This window comes from Myxocyprinus asiaticus, chromosome 12, assembly GCF_019703515.2.
Source record: "Myxocyprinus asiaticus isolate MX2 ecotype Aquarium Trade chromosome 12, UBuf_Myxa_2, whole genome shotgun sequence".
Taxonomy (NCBI): Eukaryota; Metazoa; Chordata; class Actinopteri; order Cypriniformes; family Catostomidae; genus Myxocyprinus; species Myxocyprinus asiaticus.
Genome location: NC_059355.1, coordinates 5,794,177 through 5,814,115, shown reverse-complemented (window position 1 = coordinate 5,814,115; position 19,939 = coordinate 5,794,177). Strand labels below are relative to the sequence as shown.

The 19,939-nt window shown below is 38.9% G+C and overlaps 1 protein-coding gene across 2 annotated transcripts in view; it reads left to right on the top strand.

Moving 5' to 3' along the window:
* The window catches only part of LOC127448923 (sodium channel protein type 2 subunit alpha-like), a 69,147-nt gene extending 52,014 nt beyond the window's left edge, over positions 1 to 17,133 (top strand). For both annotated transcript variants that reach the window (XM_051711878.1, XM_051711876.1), the window contains exons 19-27: positions 3,586 to 3,740; positions 3,870 to 4,043; positions 4,407 to 4,529; positions 8,223 to 8,504; positions 8,612 to 8,665; positions 8,996 to 9,133; positions 10,772 to 10,876; positions 11,255 to 11,525; positions 14,712 to 17,133. In XM_051711878.1, the coding sequence (XP_051567838.1) occupies positions 3,586 to 3,740; positions 3,870 to 4,043; positions 4,407 to 4,529; positions 8,223 to 8,504; positions 8,612 to 8,665; positions 8,996 to 9,133; positions 10,772 to 10,876; positions 11,255 to 11,525; positions 14,712 to 15,907 (2,498 nt within the window). In that variant the 3' untranslated portion in view covers positions 15,908 to 17,133. The remainder of the gene's footprint in view (positions 1 to 3,585; positions 3,741 to 3,869; positions 4,044 to 4,406; positions 4,530 to 8,222; positions 8,505 to 8,611; positions 8,666 to 8,995; positions 9,134 to 10,771; positions 10,877 to 11,254; positions 11,526 to 14,711) is intronic.
* Positions 17,134 to 19,939: the final 2,806 nt, after the last annotated feature.

The window sequence follows — 19,939 nt, the reverse complement described above, 5'->3', positions numbered from 1 at the left end:
GAAGCGCCCCTGAGACAGGCGACCCAGGGAGACGGAGACCCGCTACAGACCTGGAGCTGGTAAACAGACCACTCCATCCCCCGTTGGAGGGCCGGAAGGAGAATCCTTGTTTTCCTTTTCTTATGATTTCGCCTCATGCCCAAAGGGCTGCGGTACCCACATTTTCAAGAAAAGAGCGGTTTCCTCACTTCCTGGGTCACACATTTGGTGTCCACAGCTGTTGTTATCATGACCGCCGGGCACTGCACATTTATGGCAGGCATGGTGCCCCGCCGCGAGGCCCCACTCACCGGTACGTCCAACGCGATTGTTCCCTTGGTCCCCCTCACCTGGAGCTTGGGGGTGTGGCTTGCGCTCCCCATCCCGTCGCGGTGGCTGACCAGGACCATCTGACTCGGCTACGTGATTCAGTTCGCCAGGCGTCCGCCCAGGTTCAATGGCGTCCGCTTCACATCAGTGATGGGCGAGAATGCCGCTGCCTTGTGTGATAGAGCCTGTCTCTCCTGCCGAGATGAAGAAGGGGTTTTACAGCCCCTACTTCATCGTACCAAAGAAAGGCGGTGGGTTGTGGCCAATCTTGGACCTGCGAGTACTGAACCGGGCCTTGCACAGACTCCTGTTCAAGATGCTGATGCAAAAATGCATTTTAGCGAGCGTCCGGCATCAAGATTGGTTTGCAGCGGTAGACCTGAAGGACGCGTACTTCCACATCTCGGTTTTACCTCGATACAGGCCCTTCCTGTGGTTTGCTTTTGAGGGCCGGGCATACCAGTACAAGGTCCTCCCCTTTGGTTTGTCCCTGTCACCTCGCGCCTTCACGAAAGGGAAGTGGGCATCTGCATCCTCAACTATCTCGATGACTGGCTAATTCTAGCTCACTCTTGGGATTTGTTGTGTGCGCACAGGAACTTGGTGCTCAGCCACCTCAGCCAGCTGGGGCTTCAGGTCAACTGGTAAAAGAGCAAGCTCTCCCCAGTTCAGAGCATCTCTTTTCTCTGCATGGATTTAGACTCAGTCTCTACGAGCGAGCGTGCGCAGTCGGTGCTGAACTGTCTGAAGGCATTAAGGCTGAGAACGGCGGTCCCTCTGAAACATTTTCAGAGGCTCCTGGGGCATATGGTGTCCTCGGTGGCGGTCACGCCGCTCGGGTTGATGCAGCATATGAGACCACTTCAGCACTGGCTTCAGACTTGAGTCCCAAGATGGGCATGGTGCCGCGGGGCACATCGCGTGGCCATCACGCCGATCTGCCGCCGCCTGTTCAGCCCTTGGACAGACCTTGCATTTCTGCGGGCAGGGCTCCCCTTAGTGCAGGTGTCCAGACACGTCATGTTTACGATAGACGCCTCCAAGCGTGGCTTGGTCCCCCCTGGTGAATTCCCCTGAGGAAGGACCTTCTTTCTCAGAGACAGGGCACCATCTATTATCCACGACCAGACCTCTGGAATCTCCACATCTGGCCCTTGGACTGGACGCAGAAGACCTAAATGGCCTACCGCCCGCGGTGGTAGACACGATCACTCAGTCTAGGGCTCCCTCTACAAGGCACCTGTATGCCTTGAAGTGGCGTCTGTTTGCTAAGTGGTGTTCTTCCCGACACGAACACCCCAGAGATGCGCAGTCGGGTCAGTGCTTTCCTTCTTGCAGGAGAGGCTGGAGGGGCGGCTGTCCCCCTCCACCTTGAAGGTGTACGTGGCTGCTATAGCGGCGCACCATGATGCATGAAGAGTAAGTCTCTTGGGAAGCACGACCAGGTTCCTTAGAGGCGCGATGAGGCTGAATCCTCCCGGACCGCGTCTCGTCCCCAGTGACTGCGCTCACTTCCATCAAGAGGGTAGGGGACCTGCATGCATTCTCTGTCGGCGACACGTGCCTGGAGTTTGGTCCGGGATACTCTCACATGGTACTGAGCCCAAGGTTCCCACGACCCCATTTCGGGATCAGGTGGTGAACCTGCAAGCGCTGCCCCAGGAGGAGGCAGACCCAGCCTTGTCATTGCTGTGTCTGGTGTGCTTTGCGCATCTATTTGGATCACATCCCGGACCCATTTTTTGGGCAGTCGACTTGTCCCCGAGGTGCAGGGTACCGTACGACGCTCATAAGAGCGTTGGGGGAGGTTACGTGACGTCCGGGTGTACTGGCTACGAGGCACACAATGGTCTGCCAGTCTCGCACCGCCAGTTCATGTAACACAGTTCAGCTAGTTGTGGCATTTTGTATAGGGACCCCTAGTGTCACTACATCAACACAACATCGAATGAGTGACAGATAGGGAACATCCTGGTTACTTTCGTAACCTCCATTCCCTGATGGAGGGAACGAGACGTTGTGTCCCTCCTGCCATAACACTGAACTACCCGCTGAAATGGCCAGGACCTTGTCTCGGCTCCTCAGCACAAAACCTGAATGAGTGGTTGCAAGCCAGCTCCTTTTATACCCATATGTCTGGGGGAGTGGCATGCAAATACCACTCGCCAATTCTCATTGGCCTTTTCTCAAAGATCAGAGGTGTTTGGGGCTCCCATGGGTGACCCCTAATGTCACTACATCAACACAGAGTCTTGTTCCCTCCATCAGGGAACGGAGGTTACGAACGTAACCAGGACATTTTGGCAGCTTGTTTTCAATAAATGCTTTTATTGTATTGGTGATTAAGTTTTGAGTTCTTGAATTTACAGTATGTTTTATAGTAGAATGACCTCTTATATGTCAGAATATCAAGGAAAATTTTATTCCTCTTGACATGAACCCTTTAAAACATGAATTGCATTAATATAAACTGCACATCTGTTTGCATTTGAAGTTGAAGGGAGTACCTCCCCTAACGAGTCAATGAACAAGTAGGAAATACATTATTTTGAATTCGTTAAATGACCAAACAAAAGCTTTTCTGTGAGTTTTATAAAGTACTTTAAATTGTAATTAGTAATGTGATTACTTCTTAGATGAAGTAATCAGTGAAGTAATCGGATTACAATTTTAAAATAAGTAATTAGTAATGTGTAGTGAATAACTTTTTTGAGTAACTCGCATAACAATGCTCGAAATATATCACTTTGGGGGGAAAAGGATGGGCGACAATTATACTCTTGTTCAGAAGTAAAAGTTAACATTACTATATATACTGAACAAAAATATAAATGCAACATGCAACAGTTTCAAAGATTTTACTGAGATACAGTTCATTTAAGGAAATCAGTCAATTGAAATAAATTCATTAGGCCCTAATCTAATCTAATCAATGCATATGGAAAATTTCTGGGATCTTTTATTTCAGCTCATGAAACATGGGACCAACACTTTACATGTTGCGTTTATATTTTTGTTCAGTGTATGTTACCTTTGTGATTCAATGCTGGTTGTGATGAATGTAATAAAAGTTATGACAATTAGAGGAAATAGATAGCTTTGAAAACTGCTGGAACTAAGCAAAATTGGATTTATTGATTTATAAATCAATGTAAATAAATACAAAAATAAATCAAAGTAAGGTTGTTAATATTGACTTGAACTTTTTTTAAATGTTTACTTTGTTCACTCTGATCAACTATTGTGTTGTACACTTTCCGTTTGTCTTTTGCTCAGGCTGTGTGATAAGGTTTCAGTGCTGTCAGGTGGACACGGAGAAGGGAAACTGGAAGAGTTGGTGGAATCTCAGGAAAACCTGTTTCATCATTGTAGAGCACAACTGGTTTGAGTCCTTCATCATCTTCATGATTTTACTGAGCAGTGGAGCGCTGGTGAGCTCCCACACACAATAACATACCCACCCACAACTGTTACAAGCAAGCCAAAAGTACACTGTGTTATTTGACCAGTTTCAACATTCAGCTTTCCTATGTTAATTTTGTATATATGTGCATACTCAGGCATTTGAGGACATTTACATCGAGCAGCGTAAGACGATAAAGACGGTGTTGGAATATGCGGATAAAGTCTTCACATACATCTTTATTTTGGAGATGCTTCTGAAATGGGTTGCATACGGTTTCGCCAAATACTTCACCAACGCCTGGTGCTGGCTTGACTTCTTGATAGTTGATGTATGTATGGATCTCACATGTTGATTTGCAACTGTTTGTGTGGTGGACAGTGTGTTAAAGATGCTTTGGAGATCAACTAAATGAGCTGTTGTGAACAACTCACATGTGTGACAATTTAAAGGTGCTGTACGCAATCTCAGCTGTTTTGCTCTAATATATAGTTGATATAGTATTCAAAAAATTGCCTATAGCACATTTAAATCTGTATTCAATTACATTGTAAACGGAGTTGCTGAGCTCCTTTAAACACATGATCTCAGATACTGCATTACTTTCTAACTTACAGATGTTACAGGTGTAACCTACATGTTTGGGTGTGCTTATGTTTGGTTGTATGTGTGCATATGTATATGCATTTTGCAGGTGTCGTTGGTGAGTCTGGTAGCAAATGCCCTTGGTTACTCTGAACTAAGTGCCATTAAGTCCCTGAGAACACTGCGTGCTCTTAGACCTTTGAGAGCACTGTCACGCTTTGAGGGAATGAGGGTAAGACAAACAGATACATACACGTAACCAAGCACACACAAAACACTCACATTATGCAGAATATGACTTACCCTAGTAGAACATCCTCCTGTGTAAACATCCTTGGTTGGTCCTGGAAAAAGGTTCTTATCAAACAATCATAACCATTATCACTAACCTTAAATGTAACGTACCCCGAAATCACAGAGAATTTATTGGATAACAGTTTGCAGTGTAACGGTTCAAATTTCTCACAGTTCGCTTTGTATAACGGTTCTGTGGACAGGGGTGGCATCACTACTCTGGGACTACTACAGGATTTCTATGTTTTCTTGTGTAGCTTGAATGTAAGTACGGGGTACAATGAATCTCTAGAGCTAAAGTATTCACATGACCTCACTAGCAGAGGTTTCTCACCATGGCTTAAAAAAATAGACAGTACCATGGTAAAGTAATGGTGATAACATTGTATTTTGATTTAAACTATGTTATTTAAATTATATTCTAAGGTATCTAAAGTATTTCAGTCCTCTGTGTTATTTTCCATTATCTAAGCATATGTAGCATTTTGAATTTGAAAATGTTTTCGATTTTTATTTGACTTTAAAGGGATAGTTCACCCAAAAATGAAAATTCTCTCATCATTTACACCGTCCCTGATGTGTATGACTTTCTTTCTTCAGAAGAACACAAACAACGCTGTAGCAACAAACAGCTCTGTAGGTCCATGCAATGCAAGTGAATGGTTGCCAGAAATCTGAAAGTCCAAATATCACATGAAGGAAACATAAAAGTAACTATTCCAAATCCAGTGGATTAATCAATGTCTCCTGAAGAGATCCAATTGGTTTTGAATGAGAGCAGACCAAAATGTAATTCCCTTTTCACAATATATCTTGACAGCAGTCTCCTTGGCGATCATGATTTCAAGCTCGATTACACTTCCTATAGCACCATCTAGCACTCTGCGCATGCGTCAAGCGCTAGGAAGTGTAACTGAGCATTAAATCATGATCGAACGATTGGATTGCTTCAGAAGAGATTGATTAAACCACTGGAGTCATATGGATTACTTTTATGCTGCCTTTATGTGATATTTGAACCTTCAGATGTCTGGTCTCCATTCATTTGCATTGTGAGGACCAATAGAGGTGAGATATTCTTCCAAAAATCTTCATTTGTGTTCTGCAAAAGAACAAAAGGCATACATACAGTATCAGGGATGGCATGAGGGTGTGTAAATGATAAGAGAATTTTCATTTTTGGGTGAACTATCCCTTTAAGGTTCTATATGAAATCAAACTTAAATTGAATGCCTTATTTCTATTAGATTAATTCTAATTTTATGATTGTACCCATGAGTAGATCACAAACTGTCCTTTACATTTAGTCAGTATTTTGTCATGCCATACAATATTCGTTCATTTTAGCAAATTTTACTCTGACTAAAATAGCATATAATTTTAGTTGATGAAAATAACATATTTTAGTTGACAATAATGAGCACAATTGTGAGAAACTGTAACCAAATGTTCAAACATTTTGCAAAATGTAATAAAATTATTAATTTAAACATCTATCAAATATTTAAAAGAAAAGTAAATTACAACATGTGAAAACTGTCCTTGTCAAGAAAACCCAAACCCCTGAAATAATGGTGTATAATGAGTATTCTGGGGTATTGGCTGGTTTTTAGAAGTTTTGTATTGTGAATTCTTCATGCTTTAGAGACTTCTTCATGCTTAACTTTTCTGTGTTTTAAACAGTTTATGATATTGCATTATGGTTTACCATGAGTTGTAATATTACCTTTATGTTGTGGACACAGCTGCTTTATGTCATATACGGTATATTGGATCTATTTGAGTGGGGAAATTAGTTACTTGTTAGGAAAACAGTGATCAGGTCTTTTTGCTTACGCAGCTAAAGTCGGAAAATCCCCAACATATTATGACTGGATTACTTACAGTGAATCTATTCTTTCTAGATTGTTTATCTTCTTAAAACATTGTTAGTGCATTGGTAATATCTTGCAAAATTATTATTTTTTGCATCTTTTTTGTCTTGTCTTTGTTAGCATTGAAAAAAAAAAACCTTGTCAACAAACATTTCCGTCGAGACGAAAATGTATTTTCAGAGGTGTCGTTAGAGATTAACCATGGTACAAACATATATCGGACCATGGGTGGCAAACCATATGCTTTTGTTTTTAATCTTTTTGTTTTCTTTTTTTTTTTGATGGGAATAATTTCACCCCTCATACAAATGCTATCCTAGCTCCCAACCCCAGACCTAACCCTTTCCCTAACTCCTAACTCCAACAAGGATGTTGATCCGGGATCATGTTGTACTTTGTTAATTGCTAATACTGCTAAATTTTTTCAGACATTGTGGTTTGGAATTATTTTCCTTTTGCATGTTGAATATTAACAAGGACAAGCTGATCACATGTTGAATAAATGAATATTGTATGTAGACTGTAGTATTTTTGGACCTTTATCTTTAATGTGCATGCTTCTTTGCATGCATGTGCAGTGGTGGAAACTCTCTGACCTATTCTGATGATTCTGTGGTGGTTGTTGTGTTGTTTGTGCCTTTGACCTTAAATTTCTTTCTCTTTTATGTGTCTCTTTTCATTTGCAGTAAACAAATGTTGTGACGTCATCGTGTCTCCACAAGGTTTTTTTTCTGTTTTCATTTTTGTTTCCTCCACAATTCTAGTAGCTCCAACAAATGTGTGTTACACACCTCCAAGATGTTCACATGTTGAAGTCCAGTGTGCTATGTGCTACTTTGAATTAATTTGAGTTAATTAATTAGGTAATTAGGTATTAAATATATCAAGGCAGAATGATACAAGCCATAATCCAGTGTTTCTAAAATTGTTTGGGGCACAGGCAGCAAAAATCTGATATTTTGATGTCCAATATTTGAGTTAAGTTTAGTTTTTTGTAGTCTAAACAAATCCACATGAAATCTGATGTTTACACACCCAATCCAAACCACATTCATATGCAAAATATTGTCTGGAACTGTACAATACACTCATTTTCACATATAGCGATCTACAGTATGTGACATTAACATCTAGTGAACAAATGAATGTGTGAATGCATAAAATGTTCTCTTATGTGAGTTCAGCACCACAGTGAGATGTCATCATGATCATAAGCAGACCAAACATTTTCAATTTTCCGTACTCTCTTTCAACACTGACAGCTACTTGTGGTAGAAAGGCTCTTGGCATATGGCTGACACTTTCGGTACATCATTACCATAGCAACCAGATACTGTATACAGTATCTACACTGAACAAGCGGATCATCACTTACAAAACAATGTACACAGTCAGTCCTAAAAAACTGATTTGAAAACCAAATCATATTTGTGTGCAGTGTGAACAAAACCTTGGACTATTCGTCATATTAGTGTTACATTTACTCAGTTCTTTAGGTAATCAGTCTTAAGCAGGATAAAATAGGCTTAACTTCGCAAAGCTTAAAACACTCTCAGCCAGCGATAATTCATGTTGAGAATCTTTTTCTCAGGAACGGATTTAGCTTTAACCAGCAAGTCTTAGCCATTCATATATAAAAGCTCTGATATTATATTGTAGTTTCCACAGCTCCCATATCTATAGCAAGATTTCAGAGCATGCAGTAAGTGCATATATGTGAGCTTATGCGTGTGTGACATGATTTTATTTGCTTCCAGGTTGTCGTGAACGCTCTGCTGGGAGCCATTCCTTCCATCATGAATGTGCTGCTGGTGTGCTTGATCTTCTGGCTGATCTTCAGCATCATGGGGGTGAACCTCTTTGCTGGGAAATACTATCATTGTGTTAATATCACCAATGATGAGATGATTCCTATCAGTGTGGTCAACAACAAGTCTGATTGTTTTGCCCTGATCAAAAACAATGACACAGCGCGCTGGAAAAACGTGAAGATTAACTTCGATAATGTGGGAGCCGGATACCTGGCCCTACTGCAAGTGGTGAGAAAGCAGGAATTTTCGGAGAATCTAAAATGCATGGGCCAAGTATTAGGTGGATTATTGTAGTAGATTCACTATTTATTGATAATTGGTATCTTTTCCACAAGGCCACATTTAAAGGATGGATGGACATCATGTATGCCGCTGTGGATTCCCGTGATGTAAGTATTTTTTGTTCTCAGTGTTAAAGGTGAATTGTGCATTTTATCCTCCATTAGCGGTACAAAATGAAATAGCTGTTTTTAAAACAGGTTTCCCAAACACTCCCCCTGTCTTACATTGGTTGGGCAAATATATAGTCCCGCCCTCTGAATATTAAGCTTGTATAAGATAAAATAACATACTTTAACAAGAAAGTGAAAGTGAGTTATGTTCAGGAGTGTGGTTATGAAGATAGGTCAATTAAGTACTATGAAGGTTTTATATAGCATAAGTAATAATGCATCTGTGATCGTGCAAAAACATGCCTCTTTATTTTCTTGTATATACAGCTGGAGCAACAGCCTGACTATGAATCAAACCTTTACATGTACCTTTACTTTGTAATCTTCATTATCTTTGGCTCCTTCTTCACCCTCAACCTTTTCATCGGTGTCATCATCGATAACTTCAATCAGCAAAAGAAAAAGATAAGTATATACACTGAAGATTTAAGGGTGAATCTCATGAAAACAGTCAAGATTTTGCATAAAAAACATGAAGTCTGTTTTAGAACCATCACAGTTTTTTGCAATTTGACAAATGTCCCCCAATTGTCAGTAGCCTAATGTTGTGCTAAAAAATCTCAGTGTCATTACTGTAAAGTGAAAAAAAAAAAAAAATATATATATATATATATATATATATATATATATATATATATATATATATATATATATATATATATATATATATATATATTAATTAAATTGTAATGCATATTGGCTGTGATTTAGACAAAAATATATATCTATATTTTTAAATCATTGCTTCTTGGTGAATTTCATTACTGTACTGCATTAAATAAGATTTTTTTTGCATCCTGTAAAAGTAAAGAGTGAGATTTTTTTACATTACAGTAATGAAAATTTTAGTAGAAATTATTATAAAATTAACCTTACCCGATGAAACAATGCAAATCTTAATAGTCCTAAAATTATATTTGTTTCTTTTAATTTTAGGGTGAAATATAACCCAAACATTTCTTTGTGAGATTCACCCTTAAAGGAATATTCCAGGTTCAATACAAGTTAAGCTCAGTCGACAGCATTTGTGGCATAATGTTGATTACCACAAGAAATTATTTCGACTCGTCCCTCCCTTTCTTTAAAAAAAAAGCAAAAATGGAGCTTACAGTGAGGCACTTACAATGGAAGTGAATGGGGATGATTTTTGAAGGGTTTAAAAGACAGAATTGTGAGTCTTATAATTTTATAAAAGTGCTTACATTAATTCTTCTGTTAAAACTTGTGTATTATTTGAGCTGTAAAGTTGTTTAAATTGTAATTTGTACAGTCATTTTAGAGTTTTAGGGTTTTGTTGACAGTGCATCGTCATGGCAACGAAGTTGTAAAATTGGTTATAACTTTAACTTTAAAGTTTGTAAATGATTTTATAACACTAAAATCAAGTTTACATGCATATTGTTTATGTCTTGTGGTTATACTTTTGAAACAGTGAGTATTTTAACGTTCAAAAATTGGCCCCCATTCACTTCCATTGTAAGTGCCTAACTATAACCCAGATTTTTGCTTTTTTTAAAGAAAAGGAGGGACAAGTCAATATACATTTTTGTGGTAATCAGCATTATGCCACAAATGTTGCTGATTGAGCTTAACCTGAATTGAACCTGGAATATTCCTTTAAACACATTAATTTAACTGTTAGTACCTTAGTTATTGCCATCTTTGTTTAGTACAACTGATTAGGAATATGGCGCTTATTACAATATAAAGTATCCAGATGTGAAAAATCAACCTCTGTATGTTTGTTTGTTTTTCGGTTTACTTTCAAAGTGACGTAATGCTATACGTACATCATCTGTGGTTTTGTTTATGGAGCACACAATGGTACTTTATTGAACTGGTTTTGTTTACAAAGCACACAATGGTAGTCTATTGAGAGACGTGAACATAGAACCAGGTATGAGTTGAACTGGCTCTGCCTCTGACATTTCCTTAAGTTCACAGGTGAAGATCTGGGAGAAGCCTGGTTGCTTTGTGTTTGTGATGTGTTATGACATGTAATGAAACTGTGGTTGTAACCAGTCTTCTGTATTTGCTCTTTACCTTGGAGGTCAGGACATCTTCATGACAGAAGAACAGAAGAAATATTACAATGCCATGAAGAAACTGGGATCTAAAAAGCCTCAAAAGCCAATTCCCAGGCCTACGGTACGGTACACACACAGCTCACTCACATTGAGGGGGGAAGTCAGTAAGAATACATTTCAGCTGCTGATAGCATTATGTATTTGCATGCGCTGCCTGTGTAATTTTAGCACCCGATTCACTAAAGGACTAAGGAAGCTGGATTGCGGGTGGTTATTGAATATGACACAGGTTTTTGTGCAGAAATACTGCATGCTAAAGTGTGTTCAGGGAATCAATAAACATAACACTGTCCTTAAAAGAACTCACGTTGTATGTGTGGAATTGTCCCAAGTCTGTTTCTTCTGTATTTAGAATAGGCAAATTCTAATCTCGAATGGCAAAAAAGTGTGACTTGACCCATTCGTAATGCTATTTTTTATTTTTTTTATTACCCACTAGAACAAGTTTCAGGGCCTTGTCTTTGACTTAATCACCAAACAAGCCTTCGACATTGTCATTATGATCCTGATCTGCTTAAACATGGTGACCATGATGGTGGAAACTGACGACCAAACAAAGGAGATGGACGTCATCCTCTACTGGATAAACCTGGTTTTCATCGTCCTCTTCACTGGAGAATGTGTGCTCAAGATGATCTCCCTGCGGCACTACTACTTCACCATTGGCTGGAATGTGTTTGACTTTGTGGTGGTGATTCTGTCAATTGTTGGTAAGAGTTTTAGGGATTCTTGATGGCTCTACAGACTATTTTAATAATAATAATATCTTAAAGGAATGTTCCGGGTTCAATACAAGTTAAGCTCAATCGACAGCATCTGTGGCATAATGCTGATTACCAAAAAAAAAATAAAAAATTAATCGTCCCTCCTTTTCTTTAAAAAAAAAAAAAAGAAGCAAAAATCTGGGTTACAGTGAATGAAAGTGAATGAGGGCCAATTTCTGAACGTTAAAATACTCACTGTTTCAAAAGTATTGCCATAAGACATAAAGGATATGTGTGTAAACATGATTTTAGTGTGATAAAATCACGTACTAACCTTTTCTGTGGAAAGTTATAGCCAGTTTTACAACTTCATTACCATGACGATGTAATGTCAACAAGCCCTAAAACGGCAACCTTTTTGACATGGAGTGCCATTTTTTATTTTCCTGGTCAAAATAAAACTTTATTTACAGGTTTAATTTATATTTTGTATAGACTCGGATTTTTGAATCCCACGATGTGGTTTTATGTTTTCTCTTTTAATCGTTCAATGTAATTTTGAGTGTGACCAAGGTTTAAGGAGGGTGTGTATGCTGGGTTCGAAATCTCAAGGATTAATAGTGGTGTTTTCTTTATCACATCACGTGTTGAAACAAGGAATGTAGGCTATCATCCACGCAAAAAGTGGGCGCATTTACTCGCAAGATTAACCAAAAGTGAAGCGCTGCCGGCTCGTGATGCGCGAATTGCTTGCATGCGCTGCACGAATCTGTTGGGTATACTGCAGTCTCGTCAGATTTTAACTTTTTGTTTAGCCTCCCATTCAGCTCATGAAAACAGGCTGCGTGATCACGAGGAAGGATTACATCAAGATGTAGATAAGAATGCAGGTACGGAATTTATATAAATAAAATAGCCTACTCCTCTCTCACCACTGCTGGTGTGCCAGTGATTATCTCTCCGCGTGCCAATGCTGACACACGTGCCATAGGTTGCCAACCCTTGCTCTAAAATGACTGTAAAAATTACAATTTAAACAACTTTACAGCTCAAATAATACACAAGTTTTAACAGAAGAATGAATGCAGGTGCTTTAATAAAATAATTAGCTTCACATTTCTGCCTTTAAACCCTCCAAAAATGTAAAATTGAACTTTTTCAAAAGTATAACCACAAGACATAAACAATATGCATACAAACATGATTTTAGTGTGATAAAATGACTTACCAACCTTTTATGTGTAAAGTTATAGCCAATTTTACAACTTCGTTGCCATGACGATGTAATGTCAACAAATCATAAAACCCTGACTGTAAAAATTATGATTTAAACAACTTTACATCTCAAATAATACACAAGTTTTAACAGAAGAATTAATGTAAGTGCTTTTATAAAATTAGAAGCGCCACATTTCTGCATTTAAACCATCCAAAAATTGTCCCCCATTTACTTCCATTGTAAGTGTCTCACTGTAACCTCCATTTTTGCTCTTTATAAAGAAAAGGAAGGATGAGTCGAAATAATTTTTTGTGGTAATCACCCTTATGCCAAAAATGCTGTAGATTGAGCTTAACTTGTGTTGAACCCAGAATATTCCTTTAAGGCCAGTGTCCAGTTGCCAAAAACCCCTAAAGTTCAGAAAACCCTTAGTGACAATAACTTTACAACAGGGTCTGAAATGAATGGGGGCTTGGGGCAAAAATGTCACCGAAATTCAAAATGTGGGTGCAAAAAATGCCCCCATAATGAATTTCTTCTGTTTTGTTTGTATAATCTACTGTACTATATTTTATTCTAGGCCAAGTCAAACATATTGTCATATTGAGTTGATGATGATCAAATTTTATTGGTAACAACCTAATAAATTAGATTGAAAATGCATTTTTTATAAATTGATTAAAAGTATTCTACATGAAAGGGTGTCATGTGTTTTATATGGTTAAAAAAATGCCCTCACAAAAGGTAAAAAGAAAAATCCTGAAGCTGCCTTGCAATTACACCTAAAGGTATTCTTTACTTAAGGGGTTTCTTGAAACTACATAAATATGCAGACTCAGGCATGAATGCTTGGTCGAATAAATATATTTTTATTTGTGTATTATTTAAAGGGATAGTTCACCCAAAAATGATAATTCTCTCATCATTTACTCACCCTCATGATATCACAGGTGTGTATGACTTTCTTTCTTCACCAGAACACATTTGAAGAAAAATAGAAAAATACCTTAGCTCAGTAGGTTATTTAAATGCAAGTGGATGGTGATCAGACTTTTGAAGCTCCAAAAAGAACAGACAGTCAGCATAAACATCATCCGTATGACTCCAGCTGTTAAATGACTGTCAACTAAAGCGACACGATCGCTTTTGGTGGCATGTGCGACACACCCAGAAGAGCAGCGCTGTTTACAACTGAGTAGAAGTAACGCTGTACAGAAGCTTCAGTGGTTTCGGTTTAGATCTGTATTTGTATATGTTTTTTAACTCACAATGGTGCATTTGTGTGCTTATCCTGGATATCTCAACTGAGCGGAGAATGTGAGATTACGTCCGTAACATGCCAATGCAAATACATCACACCAGAGACCGTGTGAACTCTGCCCTCTCGTGAAGCTTACTGAAAGCAATGGTTTATAGTTAAAAAGTACTTAAATATTAATCTTTTTTCGCACCAAAAGCGATCGTATCATTTTAGAAGACTAAGATTAATTTAACCACTGGAGTTGTATGGATGAAGTTTATACTGACTGTCTGTTATTTTTGGAGCTTAAAAAGTCTGATCACCATCCACTTGCATTTTAAGGACCTACAGAGCTGAGATATTTTTCTGTTTTTCTTCAAATGTGTTCTGCTGAAGAAAGAAAGTAATACAAACCTAGGATATTTTCATCTTTGGGTGAACTGTCCCTTTAAGTAGCTGCCAATAAATATGCTGACTTAGTAACTTACTCGGCTTTGTCGTGACAGTAGTTGACCTGATAAAGAAAACTGGCCATAGAAGAATACCGTTTACTCTAATGTTAACTATTGAGGCATCCCTTGCAATGCTAAGAATGCAGTGCATACTTGACTACTAGTCAAGTATGCTAATTGAACCTTAAATTGTCTGTTGTAACAATATCATGAAACTTATAGACTCTTGAGATAAGGGGCATCACTTATTGCATTTTTATGTTTGTTTCTCTTTTTGTCAGGCATGTTCCTCTCAGATTTGATCGAGAAATACTTTGTATCGCCAACCTTATTCCGAGTCATCCGACTTGCCAGAATCGGTCGCATTCTTCGTCTCATAAAAGGAGCCAAAGGCATTCGTACCCTCCTGTTTGCCTTGATGATGTCACTTCCAGCCTTGTTCAATATTGGCCTTCTCCTTTTCCTGGTAATGTTTATCTATGCCATCTTTGCAATGTCCAACTTTGCCTACGTGAAGCATGAGGCAGGGATTGACGACATGTTCAACTTTGAGACTTTTGGGAACTCTATGCTTTGCTTGTTCCAGATCACCACGTCTGCAGGGTGGGACGGCCTTTTGGCGCCCATCCTGAATAAGCAAACTCCAGATTGTGACAGCGAAACAGAGCACCCGGGCAGCTCATACCGCGGTGACTGCGGAAACCCTTCGGTCGGTATTTTCTTCTTTGTGAGCTACATCATTATCTGCTTCCTGATTGTGGTGAACATGTACATTGCTGTCATCTTGGAGAACTTTAGTGTAGCCACAGAGGAGAGTGCCGAACCGCTCAGCGAGGATGACTTTGAAATGTTCTATGAAGTCTGGGAGCGCTTTGACCCCGACGCCACACAGTTCGTGGAGTACGACAAGCTTTCCGACTTCGCGGATGCTCTGGATCCTCCTTTACGCATCCCTAAGCCCAACAAGATTCAGCTGATAGCTATGGACCTGCCCATGGTCAGTGGGGACAGAATCCACTGCCTCGACATCCTGTTTGCCTTCACGCTGAGGGTCCTTGGGGAGGAGGGTGAGATGGATGCCCTGCGAGGACAGATGGAGGATCGTTTCATGGCCTCCAACCCCTCTAAAGTCTCCTATGAGCCCATCACAACAACCCTCCGCCGTAAACAGGAGGAGATGTCCGCTGTCATCATCCAGAGGGCCTTCCGACGGTACCGCATGAGGATAACCGTAAAGAAGGCCTCCAAAGCGTACCGGCAACAGCTGCAGGACAGAGGCATATGTATCCAGGAGAAGGAGGTGCTCGTAATCGGAAAGTTTCAAGAGAACTCTGCATCGGACAAAACGGACATGACTCCCTCCTCTGCCTCTCCACCATCTTATAACAGCGTGGCCAAGTCAGAGAAGGTCAAATATGAGAAGGAGAGGAGAGAGAAGGAGGACAAAGCAAAAGATGCAAGGGACAGAAAAAAATGAACGAGGGATTGAACCGGAGACTGTTCTTTTCAATTGAGACACTGTTTACAGAGAGAAGCAAGAGCAACGAGGTGCAATTCACCTCGAGCTGTTTTGGAACTAATGCCAAACTGAGCGTGTGTGGAGCGGAGTGTGTGTATATGCGTGTGTCTAGACTATTGTGTGTGTGTGTGTGTGTGTGTGTGTGTGTGTGCGCACCGAGCTAGCCTTAGGATGCATTTATGGTGTTGATGGAGAGTGTTCATTAAGGACAGTGCCAGTGTCAACACAACAAACGTGCACACACACATGTTTAAAAGAGTATGACTGCTGTTTCCCTATAGACGCTGGTGCCCAACAAAATGGCAAGTATAGAGTGGTGTGTGAGTTTGTCTTTTAGTTTTAAGTGTTGTTTAACAATCCTGAGGACTGAAAGAAACTGTTATAGTCACCAGTAGCTAGTGCTAACACTACCGCTGGTGTCTTTCTTATTGAATGGCGTATTATATACCTGCACATTTTTGTTAGCTCATTTTTTTTTTAATCATGTTGAACTTTTCTACTCATGGGTTTGATTGTCTGAATTACTTCATTTAAGAGCACGTCTGTGAAGGGGAATGTCGATCATATCTGGTAGTGAATTATCTGAATGCACCTACATCAGGACCTCATTTACTTTAGCATTAGCGCATGCCGAACAAAATCACACACATTTACACAGGTAGGATCCAAGTGCTTGGAAATCAATCACTCAGTAAGCTGAGAGCAGAATGCTACTGTACTAATCAGGATTATCACAAAATAGAATGTTTTTATATTATTATTATTATTATTATTATTGGATGATGATGTAGACCTACACAGTATACACTGCCTTACTGAACACAAACCAGAAAATGGATTAAACAAACATAATCTTCCACTGTTGATAGTAGAAAAAGACAAACTGAATTATTGAAAATGTCAAAGTGTATCTGATTCAAACCCTCAATTTGCAAACCACAGACGATGGGTAATATGAGACATGTATTTACCTTACAGTGACTACCATAATGTTAGCAGACTTTAAGAAGCCTGAATGTACACTCTGGTGAACGTGACAGGAAACAGTAATGTAACCCTGCTGAATGTGTCCGTATCAGACAGCCACATGTCTCACATCCTCATTTTATTTTGAACAAAAAGAAAAAGAAATGCATATACTGTATATATATATATATATATATATATATATATATATATATATATATATATATATACAGTTGTGCTCAAAAGTTTGCATACCCTGGCAGAAATTGAGAAATGTTGACATTGATTTTGAAAATATGACTGGTCTTTTATTTAAGGATAGTGATCATACGAAGCCATTAATTATCACATAGTTGTTTGGCTCCTTTTTAAATCATAATGATAACAGAAATCACCCAAATAGCCCTGATCAAAAGTTTACATACCTTTGAATGTTTGGCCTTGTTACAGACACACAAGGTGACACACACAGGTTTAAATGGCAATTAAAGGTTAATTTCCCACACCTGTGGCTTTTTAAATTACAGTTAGTGTCTGTGTATAAACAGTCAGTGAGTTTGTTAGCTCTCACGTGGATGCACTGAGCAGGCTAGATACTGAGCCACGGGGAGCAGAAAAGAACTGTCAAAAGACCTGCGTAACAAGGTAATGGAACTTTAAACGGAACAAGAAAGATTTCAGCCACAACTGCCAGAAGAATTGTTCAGGATACAAAGAAAAACCCACAGGTAACCTCAGGAGAAATACAGGCTGCTCTGGAAAAAGACGGTGTGGTTGTTTCAGGGAGCACAATACTTGTTGACCCCTCTCCAAACATAGCGCTTATGGTTGTGACCACAAAGCTCTATTTTGGTCACGTCACTCCAAATTACAATGTGCCAGAAGCTGTGAGGCATGTCAAGGTGTTGTCGGGCATATTGTAACCAGGCTTTTTTGTGGCATTGGCTTCTTTCTGGCAACTCGACCATGCAGCTAATTTTTGTTCAAGTATCGTCATATTGTGTTCCTTGAAACAACCACACCGTCTTTTTCCAGAGCAGCCTGTATTTCTCCTGAGGTTACTTGTGGGTTTTTCTTTGTATCCTGAACCATTCTTCTGGCAGTTGTGGCTGAAATCTTTCTTGGTCTACCTGACCTTTGCTTGGTATCAAGACTTCCCCGAATTTTCCACTTCTTAATAAGTGATTGAACAGTACTGACTGGCATTTTCAAGGCTTTGGATATCTTTTTATATCCTTTTCCATCTTTATAAAGTTCCATTACCTTGTTGCGCAGGTCTTTTGACAGTTCTTTTCTGATCCCCATGGCTCAGTACCTAGCCTGCTCAGTGCATCCATGTGAGAGCTAACAAACTCATTGACTGTTTATACACAGACACTAATTGCAATTTAAAAAGTCACAGGTGTGGGAAATTAACCTTTAATTGCCATTTAAACTTGTGTGTATCACCTTGTGTGTCTGTAAAAAGGTCAAACATTCAAGGGTGTGTAAACTTTTGATCAGGGTCATTTGGGTGATTTCTGTTACCATTATGATTTAAAAAGGAGCCAAACAACTATGTGATAATAAATGGCTCCATATGATCACTTTCCTTAAAAAAAAAAAAAAGTTTTTTTGCATGATCAATCACATTTCCAAAATCAATGCCAACATTTCACAATTTCTGCCAGGGTATGCAAACTTTTGAGCACAACTATATATATATATATATATATATATATATATATATATATATATATATATATATATATATATACTGGCACGTTGTATCTCAACTCTGTACTCAACTCTGTAGAGGAGCACTTTTACACGACACTTAAACTGTCATTTGGATGCATGCAGTCTGTGTGCAAGAGGTGTGTGTGTGTGTGTGTGTGTGTGTGTGTTTGAGTGTGTGAAAGACAAAGGTTATGAGATCTTATTTATGTGCGAGAGTGAGAGATATATATGTTTTGAGTGTATGTACTGGGACCACCATCAATGTGCTTTAATCTCATTCTCTTTATTGTTTATATTGTAAATAGTAGTTTCAAGCTCATGTTATTGTTTTTATTATTATTATTATTATTATTATTATTATTGACTTATTTATTTATTTTTTTACATTTTTTGCACAGTGCTACATGTGAAGGCCAGGTCCTGGTTTTAAATGTACATAAAAATTTATGAAGCAATCAGTGGTCGTCATAATTCATTCGTAGTGTGGTAGTAAACTGCATGCACTATATTAACTAATTACATGGTGACATTATTTTAAAAGCCAAAAGAATAAGATCATATTTTTTGTACCAAAGTTAAACTTATTATATTCGTCTGGAAGTACATCTCAAATTCACAAACTGTATCATTGCTACACAGTCTGTTTAGTACACATCAGAGAAATGCATTCTTTTTTTGGGAGTTCCTTGAAAATGTTTATGATTTGCAAACGTGTAATACCTTCTGTTTTGAATGTGCAAAATGAATTTATTTCCTCTAAAGCAGAGCAAAAAGTTTGCAGACATCCACTGTAGTTTTCCCAAATAAAGCAGATTTTGGGAAGCCAGTAACTGAAAAGACTAAGACATTTATTCTGGACGTGTTTTGTATCCAGTTTATCAGCAGCTGTATTGGAATTTGTGTGCCATTCAACAATTAATAAATAATCCAAATATAATAAATAGCAGTCAAAATAGCAATTCAATTCAACCATTCAGCTGAATTTTTCAGGTGCCCAACTGTGTTTTTGGGAAGGTGGTAGCTACCATATAAGACTTTTTTTCTTGGCTGTGAGGCTGGAGGTAGTTGTAACACTATTTATTAAAGGTGCATTCAGTAATTTGGGGCTAATTTAAATTTTTTTACACATTAACAAATGAACTGTGCTTTGGTGAAGAGTGATCTGAATGGTGTACACTCACATGAGATGAAGACTGTACTCATAATAGTTTTCTGTAAAAAGTGTTTTTATTATACATGGTGTGGGTCACCCCCTTCAATGTGTTTCACCATGTTGAAATGACATGGTCCGCTGTGTTTCACTAA